Raw genomic sequence first — 19011 nt, 5'->3', positions numbered from 1 at the left:
TCAGGGGGAAAGGAAGAACGAGAGAAAGTTTGTCCTGTGACCAGCTGGGCCCGCCCACAGGCCTCGATTCCTCCCTCCCTCCCCTACCCTCTCTCCCCCTCTCTCTCTCTCTCGCTCGCTCTCGCTCTGCTCACTCTCCTCCCCCTCCCGCCCCCCTCTCTGGCAAGGGCCCGGGCAGTTGGTTTGTTCCGCTCAGGCAGGGAGGAGGAGAGCTCGGCGCTGCGCTGTTATTTAGGTCTCTTACAGCAGACGGGGAGCGAGCTGGCCCAAGGGCAGGAGGAGGCAAGAGCCAGAGTCAGTCAGAACCGGGAGGGGAGAGAGAGAGAGAGAGAGAGAGAGAAAGAGAGAGAGAGAGAGAGAGAGAGAAACTACGGGCCCGGGAACGCGAGCAGTCGAGAGAAAAGCAAGGAGGGAGGAAGGGCACCTGGAGTCTCTAAACAGACCCGGGGCAGAGACTGCACTGCAGGGTCCAGAGCGGCCACAGACCAGGGGGTTCTGTTCTCTATCTTTTTTTTCCGCTCTTTGCTGGGACGCGATTCGACAGGAGAAGGCAAGGGGAGCTTTAGCTGTGTTGTTTTGATTTTTTTCGGAGGGAGAGGGAGAGAAGGAGGTTCTGTTTGGGTTGTGGGGGACAGAAGAGGACCATGTTTGACTGTGTGGAGGCCCTGGGAGTGGGCTCTCGCCAGCTCTTTGATGTCACCAACCGGGGAGCCTGCATGCTGCGCAAAGCGGGCCCCTACTTCCCCGGGCTGGACCCCTACGCCTGGACCGGGACAGCCAGCATTCAGTGTGAGTGACCCCCCCTCCACCCCACCCCGTCTTCCTTATCAGGCTCAGCGCGGGTGGGGGGGGGTGGTGGTGTTGTTATTACAGTGCTGTCGGCAGGAAAAGCCAGATTCCATGCGATTCCGCTTGCCATTCCCGCACGGGCAGATTACTTGTTGTCGTGCTGTGCTGGCGTTTGTATAGGGTGCTCTTTCTCACCAGTCCTCTTCCTCCTCTCCCTTTCTCCCTGTGTGTGACCGAGGACCAGGGAAGCCCTGGCTGACAGTGATGGCAAAATATTGTGGTTGAAAGAAAAGGGAGAATACAGATGACAGTGCTGAGACGGAGAGACAGAGAAAGAGAGTGAGAGTGAGGATGACACAGGGAGGATTTGATTCTGATGGGTAGTAGTGGTCTCTTGGTTGTTTTTGTCATAGGCTAATGACAACTGTGGCTCTGGTAATGGAGATCAGTGCTGTCATTCTGTCTGTCACTTGAGATCATGAGGACTTTCTGGCTTTCCCTTCTTCTCTGAAAACAAAAAATGAATGTGTGTGCTTACGTAACACTCCTGCAAGCAAACGCAAAGCGCATTCCTTCAGCTCAGGAGAGGGAGAAAGGTTTTCTTTCTTTTTTTTCCAAGGGTCTGCCACATGGACTCAAATTCCTTTAGAACAAAAAAGCTATAAATAAATAAATAAATAATGTGGAATGTGGAGGCTCTACTTCGTAACAGTAGAAGCTCTGAGAACGCCAGAGGGCCCAGCCAGGTCTCTCTCCCCCTCTCCTCCTCCCCCCTCTTTCTCTTTCTCTCGCTCATTTTCCCTCCCTCCCTCTGACAGTCTCTAAGCTCAAGCACAACTGTCCTAGCACAGACCAAACTCTAGCTCGCTTTCCAAAACCTTCACGGGGGGCGTCATTGTCCGTGTAGCAGGATTGTCTGCACTCCCCCTTGTGTGTGCGCCTGTGTCTGTGTGCGTGTCTGTGCGTGACTGTTTGTGTGTGAAAGGGGACCAGAGCACCGCAAAAGCCAAAACGCTTAGCCACGAACGTGCGGTTGCGCAAATGGCAAAACTCTCGGCTTTCCTGCTTTTCTAGCCTTCCCAAAAAACATTTTTTTTTATCTCTGCCGTTTTCTGCGTCCTACCTTCTGCTGCCCAGTCTCTGTTTGTCTCTGTGCAAGAGCCATATATCTTCATTAATCGTGAAGACACCAGCATTTCAGTGGTTGTCAGACACACTGTGTTTGCTTTAATGAAGACAGATATCCTGTCAGGGCTCGGAGGGTGAGCCTCGGGGGGTGGGGAGGGGAGTGGGGACGGGGGGGTTGCACTGGGGGTGTGGACGACTCCAGCCGGTCTCAGCCTGCTAATCGCGATTCCCGATAATAACAAGAAGAGGGAACTCCATTCACTAATTTGCTGTGAGCTGATCCCTCGCAGCCCCGTCTGCATTTCTTGCAGCAGAAGTTCTTTCCGTATTAACTTCTGATTCCCAGAAAGCGCAGCCAAGACTCCTGATTTGTAAGGGCCCAGCAGGGGGGGGGGGGGGTTACAGAGCACTCTGTGGTTTCCCGTTTCACCCCAGCGCTCCCAATAACCTTTGTAAACAAGGCGGCACAATTGCACGTGAAGGGATGCAATAGGCCTCTTAACTCCGATCAGTTAGCCCCTATTGTTTCTCTCAATGGCAGGGCCAAGCCCCCGGGCCTGCCATTGCCAATTGTAAAACAGTCTCGGCAAAAAATTTTTGGGAAAAAAGCTGTGATCCTAGCGTCAGACCCAGAGCTCATGCAAAGCTAGCAGTGGGAGTTTTCAGCACATTTGTGTTGGCAGGTCGTGTCGGCGTCTAATGCTTCTCTGTCTGGCTTTCCCCGGCTTTCCCCAGAAAGAAAACACTGTTGAATGATAAGAATGCCTGACAAAGGAAATAACTTGCTGTAACAATGAATATGTTCTGCATGTTAAAATGTGTGTTCCACAAAAGGTTGCTACATTTCCTGGCCTCACAAGAGTCAATTTTTCCTTCATTTTCATCTTCTGTTCACATGTTTAGAAAGTTTTTGCGGTTCTTCTTATTTTTTCCGATTGGTTAGGTCCGTTATGTGTCATGATATGAAAATCCAAGAGCAGTGGAGAGTGGGCTGGACACAGAATCACACACAGAATCTGCTGCCAATGTAGATCCGGTGCGGGGGAATCACGGTCTTAAGCGACCCTGAGGTGCGGTCGGCATTCCTGCTGTGTTTTTTCCCCTTCTCTTTGGTCCTGCTGTTGAACAACTCCAAATCCTTTCCTCCTCAATGTCAGAGGTTAGAGCGGGGCTGTGGAGCCGCCAATGTCAGGTTTGCGGTGTGTGGTGGTGGTCTGGCCAGGCTATTGTAAGGGAGACTCCCAAAGGGCTTTTAATGGAGAAGCCCTTTAGAATCCACTGACACTAAAGCAGGTCAATCGACCATTCAAAGAGTGAAACTGAGGAGCTGTGTTTGGATGCACAACAGCAACTCTGTCTTCTTGATAGCCACCAAAGAAATGTTGTGCTTCGTGACATTTTCAAGATAGCAACAAAAAATATAACTTCATGAATTTATGTGTATTGTTCAGTTTATGAAAGATTTTGGCAATATTTTTTGTTTCCATGCAACGTAAATTCGGCAATTTAGAACAGTGTATTTAGTCTTTCACCCACTGGAATTGTTGAATTTGTGAGTCGATGGAGAGGGTGGCTGGGTCAGGGTAGCTGATGTCAGCAGCATGCAACATCTCATTTCTATCACTGTCACTGACTGCCAATTACCCCCCCCCCCCCCTCCCCCCCCCCCAGGGTGGCACTAGGCAGCGGGCATGGAGTGACAGACTTCTGCTGCCACGTCAGTCCCATTCTGCCTCATCCATTTGCCTTAATGGATGTGTTTAATTATTTCATTATAATTACAAAAGACCTAATTAAGAGATTAGAATGCCTTTGGGGACAGGACTGAGAAAAGACAGTGGGGGTGTGATGGGGGTAGGGGAACTGGATGGAAAGAATGAGACTGATTTTGCCTGGAGGATTTGACTTTTTTTTTTTTTTTGGCTTTACAGCTTTCAGCCAATTGGCAAATCACACAATAATTTATTTTCTGCCATCAACCTGCTGTTTCCCCCTGCATCTCTCGTGCTGCTCAGTGGAAAAGAACACGCACCGCCTTTCTGTAGTCAGGGCTGTGGCCACGGCGTACGTGTGAGAGAAGAGCGAGTCCAAAGCCAGGCGGCGGGTCCAGCGGGTAAACAGATTCAGGGCTGGAGGACACAAGTCCCCGCTGGTGTGGGATTATTTTGAGGCACTCGGCAAACAGGTGGATCAATCTTGGAGGACAGTAGAAAGGCTTCGGCCCAGCACACGATGCCAAATGTGGACGTTTGTCAAGAATGCCTACCTTGGACATTTAAATGGTGAGGTCTCCATCTGTCCTAGATGATTGAAGAGAAAGAGAGAGAGAATTAATGTGAATGTGAGGGAGAAACCACAACCTTGGGGGACAGTGTAGGAAACTGGTTACATGCCAGGACACACACCAGTCGCAGAAATTATACATTTTATTTACAGTACCTTCTCAATATATTTCTTATATAGTCTTAAACCTGCAGATTAGTTTTTGCAATGTCACAATGTGTTGCGCACAGTAGTGTAAAATAATTTATGTTGAGCACATTACCTCAGAAAAACGTCTTTTTTTTTGTAAAGCTTCGAGAGTACAATGAAATCTCAGGCCAATAAAGATTTTTGAATTGAAAAACAGACAGAGGGAGAAAGGTGGGGCTTGGGGGTTCCTGGTGGTGAGATTTCACAGTTCACTGATGGAATTTGGGCCTGAGCTGTAATGGGAGTTTATAGCTCCCCTCCTGCGAACGAGGGAACTGTAAATATGATAGGCTGGCTCCTCGAGAAGTCCAGCACCCTGCGAGACACCCTGTCGCCTCCGCCGCTTCGGTCGGCCGGTGTTCCGCGGAAGGGTTCACCCTGCCAGAGCAAACCGTGCGGACGGGTCTGGTTCGGCTGGATCTGGTTACGCTGGTTTAGCTTCTCCATACGAGACCTTGGACAGTGTCCATATTGCAGCCAGCTCCCTCACCATATATAATCCCCCCCACCCCATGGCCAGGGCTTTGATTCCTGGCTGTGTTGTGCTCTGAGCTGTGGTTCCCATTGCAAATGATACTTTTTTTTATGTTGGCCTTTCAAATGGCCTTGTGGCTGTAACTAGCATGGGTCTCTCTGTTTCAATGTGGAGAATTTAAACTTCTGTAACAAGCCTGGGTCTCTCTGTCTCAATGTGGAGAATTTAAACTTCTGTTAACAAGCTTGGGTCTCTCTGTCTCAATGTGGAGAATTGACATTTCTGTCACAAGCCTGGGTCTCTCTGTCTCAATGTGGAGAATTTAAACTTCTGTTAACAAGCTTGGGTCTCTCTGTCTCAATGTGGAGAATTTACACTTCTGGGCACTTAGGCTGTTTGGCAGCACCTGTTTGCCTCTCGAGAGTTAGATCTGGGTGTCCTATCATAGAAGGTTCATGGGTCAGAATCTGGCATCACCATGTCAAACTAGTGTAGCTTGTCTCACATAATCTTTTGCTTTTAACAAATATGTGGTTAGTTTTCTTAGCAATCACTACTGGTGATTGAAAGCAGTGGAATTCTTAGAATTTTGAAAAAAAAAGCCTACCCTACAAAGGGTTAAAGCAAAGCATTGTTAGCGAACGTCCAGCTGATGACAGCTTGTTTATAAAAGTAACATTACTCACTGCTAAGGAAGCGTACACTCCTTTTGCCACATGTATTTAGGATTACAGCAGGACAGGGAATGAGAGCAGGGTGTTTTTCCTGGTGGAAAGGAGGAGATGAGGACTCAGGGGGTCAGGTCTCAGACCGAGGCTTGCATCACTCCTAAACCATGTGTGAGAGCAGTGTGAGGTCCACGATGGAAAAGATGGGTCTTCTGCCATCACGGCCCAATGTTTAACGCTCTTCAGTAAACCTCCTCTGTTTACTTAATGAGATTAGTTAGCCTGAACCGTGGCTTTATGAACATTGCTCAGGGTATACCACAGTTGCAGTCAATTTCATTTTCAATGTAGTCCATTAACAGAATGAAATGAAATTGAAATCCAGAATTGAAAAATGCCTGTAATGTTCTAAGGCTTCAGTGTGGAGTCTTCACCAGCACAGTGGCCTTCTTTGTGGTAGAGTACCTCCGGGGTCTTTCTGTGATTTCCCTTTGTCCTAAGTTGGAGTTGCTGTCATGTCATTGGCCTGCCGTTTTACATGTGATATTGGGGGTGTGGACCGTGTGCACAAACACTGCCAAATCAAGGACACAAGTTACCAGTTCATTTCCACGTACAGGTATAGTTCACCAATCCGGCTTTCTGACTGAACTATATTTATCATAAATAAGAACACCTCTCACGTTTGCAGCTAAAAAGTTAGATTTAGATATAGCTATCTCATTCCAGTGTGGCGACATTTTCCTGCATGCCATGGCATTAATGACAAAGCAACTACCTTTACTGATGGATACTGTTAAGATGTTTTAGTTCAAAGTGTCTGCATGAACCCTGTGTAAATATGCTTTGTTTAGCAATGCTACTCAATATCTAATACAATCTTTAAGAGTAGCTAGGCTAATCCTTAAATACATTATCTACTTTGTGTTATATTTATCTTATAAAGTGGTTATTGTAGTAGTAGGAATGTAGTGGGGATGGGTATTTTTCTTTCATTGAAAATTGCTTCAGAATGCATTCACTGACACGCTTCAGTTTGACAAAACAAGATCAAAATCCCAGCACTCTGCAATTCATTTCTGAAAGGACGGATGTCTGTGGCAATGTGGCATGTCACCTGCTTTGGGAAGAAAAGCCTCTTTGAAGAAGGCCACTGGTCTGAACAGACTTGAGTATGAGACAGTAGCGTAACCTGTCTTTAACGAGAAATGGCTGTATTGTAGGTGGAATTTCATCTGGCGGAAATCTGAAAACCTGTTATGCAAGCTTTCGTCAGATACCAGAGAAATAATGACAAATTATTTCCTTCTCCTTTCTGAGCACCCACCTCATCGCCTTCCTTCCTTCCTTTTCACAGGGGAAAAGTCTTCTGGGTTCCCCAGAGACCCACAGACCAGCCAAAGTCACTGTTTGCCCTTCTGGCTGTTTGCCTCCAAATAATAGCTCCGGTGAGCCTGGCTGTAAAAAGGACACCATGTCACTCAACCACATATCAACAGAATAGGCAAAAACAGGAAGTGCTGGCAGGCTGTGGTTTTGGAGGGTGAGTCGGCTGATGGGAGGGAACAGACAGCTTCTGAAGCCAAACGCTCATTGAATTTGGTTCAGATTGCTTTTTATTTCCTCTTTTCACCGTGAAATGAGAAGCCAGTTGATGCACATGTGGGTAAAGTGACAGGGTCTGTGGTGTAGCTACACGGCAAAGGTCCTGGGAGACCCAGAGGAGCAGAAATGAAAGTGGAAACGAGTGAGAGAGAGTGGCAGGCAGCTCTGGGGTCACACCTTAGTGACTTTTATAGGGACCTTTCAAGGTTCTACTGTCCAATCAGAAGTGCTGTCACTGCTAAACCTCAACAATGCCGGGGGGAGGGGGAGGTAATTTTGTGTTGGTTTCCCTCCCCACTTTGTGTTGAGACAGAGTTTGAGGTTATCTGAGGGTAGGGTGCAATAACAGACAGACGGACAGAATTTATGAGAGGCTGATAGTTTGGGTGAGAAAGAGTGAGAAAGAGCGAGAGTGAGTGAAAAATCTTCTGTTGTTTGGTTGTCTGCACAGGGCGTTAGAGGCACGACAGGAAGCGGGTAAACAGTGTCTCACGGCCAAATCGGCGCTCGCTGTGTGACTATCGCTAGGCAAGTGGCCACGCGTTGGCTCACAGTCTGCTCCTCCGCAGCCTGCTGTCGGGCTGATAAAGTCGTTGCAGCACGCCCCGCGGGATTCTGGGTACCCCTGCTGCCAGTCTATGTGTGACCAGATGTCGCTTGAATCTCTATTATATCGCAGCATTTTGGACATGGATCTTATGAGGACCTCGTTTAGTCTGATTCCTCTGCCGAATGGTCCGATCCTTTTAATTAATCCCCTTTCCTGAGCTCCAACTCCCTACCGATGAGCCTCACGCAGGCTTTCTGCTTGAGCTCAGTGCATCGGCGGGGCAGGGCTTTCATTTCCAACACAGAAAAGGTGCTGGCAGCAGAGCTACTGCTGGGGCTAATGCTAGGGCATTGGCTACTGCTAAGGCTAAAGCTAGGACAAGGATTAAGGCAAGGGCAGGGGTGCACATCAACGGCAAATCCGTTTCAGGATTTTGAGGCAACTTCTGCTCTTAATTATCCATTTAGCTCAATCAAATTTTGACATTTGTATAAGCCCCAGCTACAGCTGCAGATTGCAAGTGTATCCTCAAGATTTTATTCTCGATATAGGAGTGAACCAGCGTAGTTATAGAGCCGTCAAAAACCAGCACGCAATGCAGCCTTCCAGGACTGGACCTGGGCTAGGGCTAGTACTAGTGGGCTAGTGCTTGGACAAGGATCATGGCTATAATTAGGTCAAGAGCAAGAACTATGGCTAGAGTGTGTGTGGGGTGGCTAGGCAGGAAGGACTTTTGACAGGATGGTGTTGTGCAGAAACAGGAGAGGGGTGGGTGGACCCTGGTGGGGCAGACTTGAGGGGGGCCCTGAAGCCAAATGTTGACTCTGCTTCATCAAAAAAAGAAAGGGGGTTTATGAGGCACTGTAAAGAAGAAAGACTGCTTTGTATGCAGTCTGACAAATGAGGGGGCAATCCTGATTTTAACAACCTGTCTTTAAGAGAGAACCCCCCTCTCTTTCTTTCCTTCCTGTCCCATACCAAAGACGTGCATGTGCATGCTTTTCCAAATGACTTCTTATTATGATGCTGTCTCATTCTAGAATATTCCATCAGAAAGAAAATTAGAATGTAAGTGCAGTCACTGTCCTTACCTTAGATGTTTCATTTTTAGGTGATGGTAACCATCATCAATTAAATATCTCCCATCATGCTTTGTATCCTTTATGCAGATACACAAAGGAGAACGAGGCAGTTGCGTTTGCATGAATACACTTTACAATTTATAGTTTATCCCGATTGGGAGAAAATTATTTTTAGCAATGGTGTCTGGTCTGTGTTTGGCCTAGATCACCCTGGGACAAATGTTCTCATTGGTTTACCGGTTGAGATGTTGAGTGGGAATCAGGGACACTAAACTTTGAAAGTACACAACTGGCACTATTGCACTTTTTCAGGGGGGGGGGCAACAGGATATTGAGGAAATTCCTCGAGACAGGTAGTGCCCTGGGAACTATAAACACGTAGGTGTGAGTGGCAGGACACAGCTGCGGAGCGAGAGACTGTGTGAGGTGTCTCTGTGTGAGTGGTTCGGTCAGCATCTCGAACGGTTACGCTGCGTTCCTCACAGGTTTAAAGTGTGTGTATGTGTCCGTCTCTGCAGTTTTTTATCTTTTATAGTCTACAGATGTTTTTCTGTGAATGTGTGCCTATGTGTTAGTGTGTGGGGTTGTTGGGCAGACGGGGGGGTGGGGGGGGGGGTCACGTGTGTCTGTGACGAGGTGTAGTTGTGGTGGAGGGGTGTTTGGTGTTTTTTTTATTGAGCCATATCCTGGACCTGGAGTCTGTTTTATCACAGGTCCTTTCAAAGGGGAGCGCAGAGCAACAGGAAGAGCTCCTCCTCTTTACGGTTCAGACAGGGGGTGAGGAGGGCTGGGGGATATGTGTGTGGGGGGGGGCGGGGGGCTCAGGTAATGAGCTCACGCGCAGTTGCCAAAAGGAGCTTCTGTGGCCCATAACAATACCAAACCTCCTCACTTCTCGTCACTGCTTTTCCTCTCTAACAATCCAATGCGCACTATTGTCTCGTGATCCCGACGGACAGGCCATTCGGTGGGCTTCTCCAAGCTCTCCTGTCTGCAGAACAGCCACCGAGTTTGACCCTGTGTCCCATTAATATGTCCATTCAGGCTCGGCCAAAGAACAACAGAGACACCTTTCGGTGTTTAGGCCATCGGACCTTTGGAAGGCTTATGCTAAAGCTTGCTCATTGCGCAGTATTGAGCTAGCATACAGGAAGTCATCATTTCTGAGTGAGGCTGATGGTGCCATCCCCTGCTACAGAAGCTGCCTCGGCCTTCGTCAGTGGTACAAATGAGGCAGGCTCAGAGGAGGAAGTGGCCAATAAAAGAGGAAGGGAGGGCAGGCGTGTGACAGAAGCGTGTTGCTCACGGACTGTGGGAGAAAGTGGGCAGAGGGGAAGTGCCCCACCCGGCCTCATCCGTTACGAAACTGGCACGGGAAGCACGTCAAAAAGGCAGCACGTCACCTGGCCATCCAACCGAGTTTCCTGTAACGTAACAGAAGTGTGAATGCCGGTTCCAAGAATCAAACAGGATAACGCAAAACGTAAATCCTCTGTCAGTGAGGTGAACCGGAACAGCAGCATTGTTTTGGTTAAAGGCTGACACTTAAGCTAAGAAAAACTTTCATTTATATGTGGAATAAATTATTATCTGTATCTATGCATGTCTATATCTTATGTACATGAAAGAGACAGGCATGTGAAATTAGTTTACAGCCACTGCCAAATTCAATACAATGTGTAATTTGTGACTTCATGCATACATAAGCATTTATAGCAACGAATACCTCTTGAACTCCTATAAACCCTGTTAGTTAAGCTAACTCTAAACAATACATGTGCAAACACGTTGGCACAAGAACATGTAGGCACAAAAGCATGCACACACATGCACATATACACAGCCAGGCCCACAAGCACGTACGCAAAGTCTGAAACCTCGATTTTCAAAGTGCCGAAGAATAGGAGTGTGTGGGGACAGCTGCCGATTACAAGACCGCTCGGTTTCAGCTACACGGCAGCAGTCCACCGAGGCACCCAACACACCTACAGCTACGCGGTGAGGACAATGAAAATACATTTTCTTCATTGTGAAGAAATAGTTGCAACTCTTGAGCATACTGTCACACTATTGCGACACAACCACAAACAGAGAACAAAGAGATGCATTCACAGCGGAAGGACCCTCAAAACTTTCTATGAATCACACCCCTTTTTTACACACACTGGCTCTCTAGAAAGACGAGGGTGGTACCGTAGTATAGTGGATAAAGAACCATGCTAGCAACCCAACGTACCTTTGTGTTTCAGGTACCGCTGTTGTACACTTGAGCTAAGCTAAGATGTATAAATCAATGACATCATATTTTAGTGCACTAAGTGTCTGCTAAGCTAATAGATATGATAAAATGCTGTAAATATTTGACACACCAGGCATTTGTAAATCACACAAAAGTACACAGGCCAAGTTTTGGTCATACTCACTCTACTCGACTTCAAAGGCTTTTGAAGTATTTGAACTAGCTACTGTATTTCTACAAACCCTACAATAAATTCCAAGCTTAGGTTAGAAGTGATAATTGTGCATTAAACTGCTGATGATTTCTACTGAGGAACCCTTTGGTGCCTTTTGTGTGCCTGTATGAATACATAATCTTTTACAGCAGTATGTTTACATCATCGATTTGCAAACTGGGTTAAAATAATGTCCTGAGGGTCATTTGAGACGTGTGCAGCAAGAGATTAGACAATACTCTTATGGCCCATAGCAGCCAATACTGCAGTAATGACTTTATCTGTTGCTTTGTTCTCATCATTGACATGCCTGTTTGAAATTATTGTAGAACCTGAGTACACTCAAAATGACCAATGAGGAATTTGGTCACATCAATTCTTTACTTGCCATCTCCATTCAGTTCCTGTTCTACAGGGTTGCCAGGTTTGACTGTAATTTAGCCAAAGTCTTGAAATGTCATTGGACAAGGATTTTATGAATAAACAAGGCACCTTCAATTAGAATGACTTTTTTTAGCAAGCTGACAATAAATAGATCTATACTTACTTGATGGAAAGTTTGTTTTCAGAAACATTTCATTTTTTATTTCCTTTCTTCCTTTCTTACCTTGTGTGTAGGGAAATGGCCTTAGTTTTTGGCTTCCTTGTCAGGTAGTTGACATCTTAGCATATAATTGAGGAAATACCTGGACTGGCAAACCAGAACTTTTCATCCAGTTCTGATAAACCAGGCCTTTTCATCAATATTAAAATGAAGCCTATTTGTGAGGGCATGCAGACCATTCAGCATGCAGATCTGCACAGAGAGACTGAAATGTATTTTGAGTATACCTCTGGTTTAAGTAAACCTATGATGGTAAAAGGCCTTAGGGCTTGGCGGCTCATCGGTGTATGTAGGCAGGAGCACACAGCCTCTGGCCCTGGTCCCAGGTTGGGGGTAAAGAAAGAGCGAGGGTCAGATCCAGGCTGTGGAGGAGGAAAGTGGCCTCCCTGTGTCTGACACTGGGGATTAGCCAGGGCCGGCTGTAATCACACCACTTGTGTACAGAGACCATTGAAAGAGGGAATTAAGAGTAAAATGATACTTACTGATGCGGAGAAATGAGCTGTGGCCACTGATAAACCGCACTTTGTGGGACTCCTTTACCCTCAGGCTTGCACACAACCCCCCCCCCCCCCCATCCTTCCATCGACTCTCCACTTTCAGCTTCAGGGCTGGGGGATTGTCATGCAAATCGAGTCCCAGGCTTCAGCTGATAAGGAAGGCCTCAGGTTTCAGGGAGCTTTATTTTCCAAACAGTGAGGATCTAAGTGGAGGAGCCACAGAATGGGTCTGGCAGTGGGGGGTGCAGGGCATTGAATTACACACCTCATTCAGTGGTGAGGTGTGGACTGACGCTGGAAAGACGCTGTAAGTGCGCTGTTTGCGCAAGAGGAGCATTATTTAAAGGCAGGCTCCAACTAGAGCCATCGACAGATCATGATGGATGCTGAGTCCCTGTCTCATTTTATTTGCTATCTCTCTCCCTCCCTTTCTCTCCTTCTCTTTGTGTGTCTCTGTCTCTCTCTCTCTGTCTCGCTCTCGCCCATCCTCACCTCTCCTTTTGGCTGTTTGCACTGTCAACCTGTACCTGCATGCCGGTGCCAGACACAGGCCCTTCATTCAGTGGACCTCCAGCTCATCCCACCCATGAGCACGGCTCCCCTCATGCTCCCCCCATCTCCTTCAGCAGACGCTCTATTTCGGCCCGCCGAAACGGGGAGCCGTGACCCAAACTGCCGCTAGGGTCTGGGGGTGACGAGCTAAAGGTGTGGACGTGTCAGTTCGCCATGGCCCATTTCATTTGTCGGCTACGTTCATTTCTGGAAAATGGAGCTAATGAAGACGTGTCAAGTGACTGATTGTATGAAATCTCAAGGAGTTGTAGTGCCTAACAATTTAAAACATATTTTTTCTGTCAGCTATTATTATTACTATTAGCTGTAAAAGTAGTCATTTCAATGGTAGTTGTAGTAGTGGTAATAGTAGTAGTTTTTTCGTGATTTTGATTATTCTTAATATTCTTAGTAGTCTTAGTTTATATTATTATTGTTTGTCAGAGTGGAAGAACAAGCAGTAGCCGTTAAAAGTAATTGAAATCATAGTAATATTCGTATATTATATTATCAAGTATTACCGAGTAGTATAAGCTCTTCATTGTCCTTTGGCCTATTGCTATTATGAATTTATGGGAGGACGGGGAAGTTTCAGGCTTTATGGAAACTCCAAACCCTGAGGAGCCCCTCTGTGCTCCCACCCCTGCTCTCTCTCTCTCTCTCTCTCTCTCTCTCTCTCTCTCTCTGTTTTTATTAGATTCCTCTTTTATGCCCTTTTTTCCTTTTGAAGTCTCCCTGCCCTTGTTAAAAAAGCAGGCCGGTTGTGTGGGGGAGGGGGGCGGGGGGGCAGACGTACATTTGGGCTCGCCCCTGTGCCATCCATTGAAGGTGGCAGGGGGTGGGGGGCAGTAAAAGTTTGGATTTTAGAGTCCGCCTGGATTTCTTGCATTTATGATTGGCTTTTTTTTGTTGCTTTTGGCGGCTACAGCTGGCAGAGTGAAAGGGTGCCCAAGGTGACCGGGGCCCTATAAAGACATGGCCTGGCCTGCTGGGTCTCCTTCCCCGTCATTGGACCATCTTTATAGGCCGACTTACGAGCCTGGGCCTCTATTAAAACCTGGCAGGGCCACGCTGAGGAATTTAGGGCCAGGAAACAAGAGCGAAGCGGGGGGGGTGGAGGGTGACCGAGGGTGAAAGTTGAAAAGAGTAACAGGGGGTCCGTGTGAGAGCCAAGTTTTATGTGAGCGGGATGGTGCAGCCCAGTTTGTTTGTGGTAGCATTTGAGATTTCCTTTATGGCTTCTTTCTCACTTTCTCTCTAAACAGACTGTGTCCGTATAGGGCATGCGAGAGAGCGAGTCGCTCACACTGTGTTTGTGCACTCGGGTGTGTGTGTGTGTGTGTGTGTGTATTTATGTATGTGTATATATGCGTGTATGCATGTGTCTGTGTGTGTGTATATGTGTGTATGTGTGTGTATGCATGTGTGTGTATGTGTATGCGCACAAGTCTGAGACCACAATCCTGGAAATAAACAGAAAGTTTTAGGATTTTGAAAAATTAAAAACAAATTCAAGTTACTTCAGAGCTTTGTGAGAACTACTCGAAGACTGAGGAATGCTGCACAATCCACAATCACCTGACCTCAACCCCATTGAACATTTATGCCGACACTTGAAGACTTGACAAAAGCCAAGCATTCAGTAACATCACAAGATGCCCTTTGGAACATTGTCAAATAATACTGGAATAACATGGATCATCAGGTTTTGCACAAATCTGTCCAGGCCAGCTCAAGCACACGTTGCCAATAAACCAAAAGGGGGACATACCAAATACTAAGAAAATCTGATATTCATGTACATTTTTAAAAGATTCAATGTTTCATTCAAATTGATATACTGATAATATAATTTATAATTTGTAAGTTTAAAGTAAAAAAGACTGCAAAACAGAAGCATTTACTACACTGGTGGTCTCCAACTTTTGTACCCCACTGTACACACACACCGGGTAGCCTGTGGCATAGTGGTTAAGGTTCATTGCTCCTGGGGGATTGTCTCCTGCTTGGTCTAATCAACTGCAAGTCACTTTGGATAAAAGCGCCAGCTAAACAACATGTAATGTAATGTGTGTGCACGTGTGTGTATATGTGTGTGTGTTTGTATATGTGTACATACTGCAAGCTGTGTCTGTATGTCTGTATATGTGTGTGTAGGTGTGTGTGTGTTTGTGTGTATATGTGTATTATCTGCCTCTGAGCTGTGTCTGTATGTGTATATGTGTGGGTATATGTGTATGTGTGTTTGTATATATGTGGGTATATGTTTATGTGTGTCTTTGTGTATATGTGTGTATATGTGTGTGTGTGTGTTTGTCTATATGTGCCTGTATGTGTGTATATGTGTGTGTATATGTGTATGTGCTGCCTCTGAGCTGTGTCAGTATGTGTGTATATGTGGGTATATATTTGTGTGTATGTGTATTCGGGGCCATAACTTTTCCCCTACAGTGTGTGTGTATATGTGTCTGTATGTGTGTATATGTGTGTGTATATGTGTATGTGCTGCCTCTGAGCTGTGTCTGTATCTGTATATATGTGGGTATATGTTTGTGTGTGTATGTGTGTATGTGTGTGTGTGTGTGTGTGTGTGTTTGTGTGTATATGTGTATGTGCTGCCTCTGAGCGGTGTCTGTATGCGTGTATATGCGTGTATATGCGTGTGTATGTCTGAGCGGTGTCTGTATGCGTGTATATGCGTGTATATGCGTGTGTATGTCTGAGCGGTGTCTGTATGCGTGTATATGCATGTATATGTGTGTGTATGTCTGAGTCGTGTCTGTATGCGTGTATATGCGTGTATATGCGTGTGTATGTCTGAGCGGTGTCTGTATGCGTGTATATGCATGTATATGCGTGTGTATGTCTGAGCGGTGTCTGTATGCGTGTATATGCGTGTATATGCGTGTGTATGTCTGAGCGGTGTCTGTATGCGTGTATATGCATGTATATGTGTGTGTATGTCTGAGTCGTGTCTGTATGCGTGTTTTCATTCACGCTTCTCTGATGTGGCAGTACACAGTGAGCGGGCGAGCGGCACTGCCCGCAGGAGTGACAGCAGCCTTTCGTAAGCGTTGCCAAGCCCCGCCGCATTTGTCTGACCGTGAAAAGAATGCAGCCAAATAAACAGGGGAGCCGCAGGAGACAATAGCAGCCAGTCAGGTGGCTGGGCACTGGAACGAGGAAGCAGGGGTAACAGAGAGAGAGAGAGAGAGAGAGGGGGATAGGAGGGGGGTGGGTACTGACACCAGCGAGTCTGCCAGGCGGCCTGGCCTTATCAGCCCATCAATCCGCTGTTTGCTTCTCTCTCTATCTCTCTTTCGGTCTCTGTTCCTCTCCATGCTGTCACTCAGCAGTCCTGCCCTCCCCTGATCTCTCTAAATATTTGCCTCTCAGCTCTCTTCCTGGGGGGTACTCTTTACCTCTTTACCTCTGTGTGTCTATCTGCTCCTGGTGATGATGTGCGACTCTGTCCTCCCCCCTCTGGATGGGCTCCTCTCTCTGTCCCCTGAACCACTTCCTGGGTCACACCTCCCCCCTGACCCCCCCCCCCCCCCCCCCTTACTTAATGTGGGGCTATAAATCTCCAATTTGGAATGGCCAATCGTATTGAGAAATATATGGAATAATATGTCAAAATATATTGCTAATGAGTAGTTATCTGTGCTTTGAACTCTATATTTGAATATAACCAACAGAATTTATTATTAAGAATTAAGTATTTTTGTTCTTAATGATATATTGGTATGGACTGGAAAATCCATTTGGAGTGCTTCTATATATTTGAATGTGTGATCCAATGTGTTATAGTATATATTTGAATATAAGGTGATGTATTTGTATTGCGTAAGGGCCACTCCTTCCAGGCTGATTTGAGACTTTTGTAAATCCGATGTGCTGAATACGTGACCTGAGTGTTTCTTGCGTGACAGCGTTACGCAAACAGTCTGTTGAGTTTCTGATTCACTTGTGCATTCCCCTGGTGCAGTCGAGCTTGACAGTCACTCCCTCTTCCTCAAACAAATAGGAGTTTCACATTTTACAAACAGCCATTTTTACAGAAAATGAGTGATTTGTGGTCCTTTCCTTATCTTTCCTCCTCTCTCTTCTTGCTCCCTCTGTGGAACTCCCCCTCTTTCATTCTCTTCTCCGCCTTCTCCCCCCCTCCGTAACCCTATCCGTCTCTCTCTCTCCCTCCCTGCCTCCCTCTTTCAATCACACTCAATGACTCACTCTTTCTCTCAAATTCTCATTTAAATGCACTTTATTTCCACTTGTGTTGCGAAGGCAGGAGGTGTACATACAGTTGGACCAATGATCTTACACCATTAAGTGCATTGTCATTCAGGGTATTTTTGTCCAAGTCAGCAACACCTCCTACAGACAGTGACTTAAAAATAAGATTTGTATATGTATACATTTTAAGAAGGACTATCGCTTCATAAGTAGGTAAGTATGTGAAAAATACTTTGTCTGAGTCCTGACATAGATGATGGCATTAGCTAAAATGTGTCTTCCCCCCACAGCGGTGGAGACTCAGAGCACTAGCTCTGAGGAGATGGTGCCCAGCTCGCCCTCTCCTCCCCCGCCACCCCGCATCTACAAGCCCTGCTTCGTGTGCCAGGACAAGTCCTCCGGCTACCACTACGGGGTCAGCTCCTGTGAAGGCTGCAAGGTACCTCCCTGGGGCCGCCTTGATGCCGAACACTGAGCCCTGCTCCTCACCCCAGCCCCTCCTGAACACTGAGCCCTGCTCCTCACCCTAGCCCCTCCTGAACACTGAGCCCTGCTCCTCACCCCAGCCCCTCCTGAATACTGAGCCCTGCTCCTCACCCCAGCCCCTCCTGAATACTGAGCCCTGCTCCTCACCCCAGCCCCTCCTGAACACTGAGCCCTGCTCCTCACCTCAGCTCTCCCACACTGAGCCCTGCTCCTCACCCCAGCCCCCTCTGAACACTGAGCCCTGCTCCTCACCCCAGCTCTCCCACACTGAGCCCTGCTCCTCACCCCAGCCCCTCCTGAACACTGAGCCCTGCTGGTGTCGATGGCCCATCGATGGCCGTTAGCCCCACCCCACCCCACCCCACTTCACCCTCTCTCTCAGGCCGAACGCTGTAACGAGCTGTTCCGTCGATGATAGTTAGCTCCATGCTGTGTTCAATACACGGGATTGATCGCTAGAGGATGTCCGGATTAACTTTGGGTCAACGGCCCTTTTTCCCCTCCTCCCCCCCCCCCCCCACCCGCGCTGCCGTCTGTGCTCCTCAGGGCTTCTTCCGTCGCAGTATCCAGAAGAACATGGTGTACACCTGCCACCGTGACAAGAACTGCCAGATCAACAAGGTGACCCGCAACCGGTGCCAGTACTGCCGGCTGCAGAAGTGCTTCGAGGTCGGCATGTCCAAGGAAGGTGAGAGTCTGAGGGTGGGCGGGGCGAGGGGGCACGGGTGGGTTTCTCACGTTTTCCTCATTTCAGGGAGGCAGGGTTTCAGTCGGCTGCTTGTTAGCGTCTTCACTCTGAGCTGGAGAGAGAGGGGTAGGCTGGATTATGAATGGTCTCACCTCTTCAGACAGAAAAAAAACAAAATATTAAAAAAACTGCCTTCGCAAGACTTGCCAGGCCGTTTCCGGCATTGGAGCCAAACGCCGTTCTTTTCCGTTCAGAGAAATTCAGCCCGGGAACGCAGCTTGTGTTTCATTTCCTTTTCCACTGCAGAGTGTGTCTGGATGGGGGGGGGGGCATTACAACGGTTACGCTCCTTTCCACAGTCACTTAAATCACTCTTACTGAGGTAAGCAGCAGCACACCATCAAACTCCTGGTGAGAAGGGCTTTTTTTGAGAATTTGAGATGACTCTAAGAAGTTTGTTCAGCAAAGGGAAGCACGGTGCTTGGTCACACAACAGGATTTGTGTGTTTGTGTGTTTGTATGTTTGTGTGTTGGTTGCAGCCATTTCTCTAGAACAGTAAAGCACTTTCTGACGCGCGAAGGGACCCGTGTGGGTGTGACCCTGCTGTTTACCAGAAGATAAAAGTTGACTCAAAAAATACCTCCCAGCCGTCATTAATGGGGGGCGTTTGCGTATTTGTTGGTAGATCGGGGAGGGCTGCAGGATGGAGTCCACATCCCTGT

General features: G+C 47.4%; 1 protein-coding gene across 2 annotated transcripts in view; it reads left to right on the top strand.

Moving 5' to 3' along the window:
* LOC133109802 (retinoic acid receptor gamma-A) overlaps positions 1-19011 on the top strand; it is a 55598-nt gene that overhangs the window by 26666 nt on the left and 9921 nt on the right. Inside the window, exons 1-3 of one of the 2 annotated variants that reach the window (XM_061219413.1) lie at positions 203-789; positions 17405-17553; positions 18147-18288. In XM_061219413.1, the coding sequence (XP_061075397.1) occupies positions 645-789; positions 17405-17553; positions 18147-18288 (436 nt within the window). In that variant the 5' untranslated portion in view covers positions 203-644. Of the gene's footprint in view, positions 1-202; positions 790-17404; positions 17554-18146; positions 18289-19011 lie in introns of those variants that run through there. The other variant, XM_061219412.1, reaches the window with a different exon arrangement.

Source organism: Conger conger, chromosome 14 (assembly GCF_963514075.1).
Source record: "Conger conger chromosome 14, fConCon1.1, whole genome shotgun sequence".
In the NCBI taxonomy this organism is placed as follows: Eukaryota; Metazoa; Chordata; class Actinopteri; order Anguilliformes; family Congridae; genus Conger; species Conger conger.
This window is presented reverse-complemented; position numbering and strand designations above follow the sequence as displayed.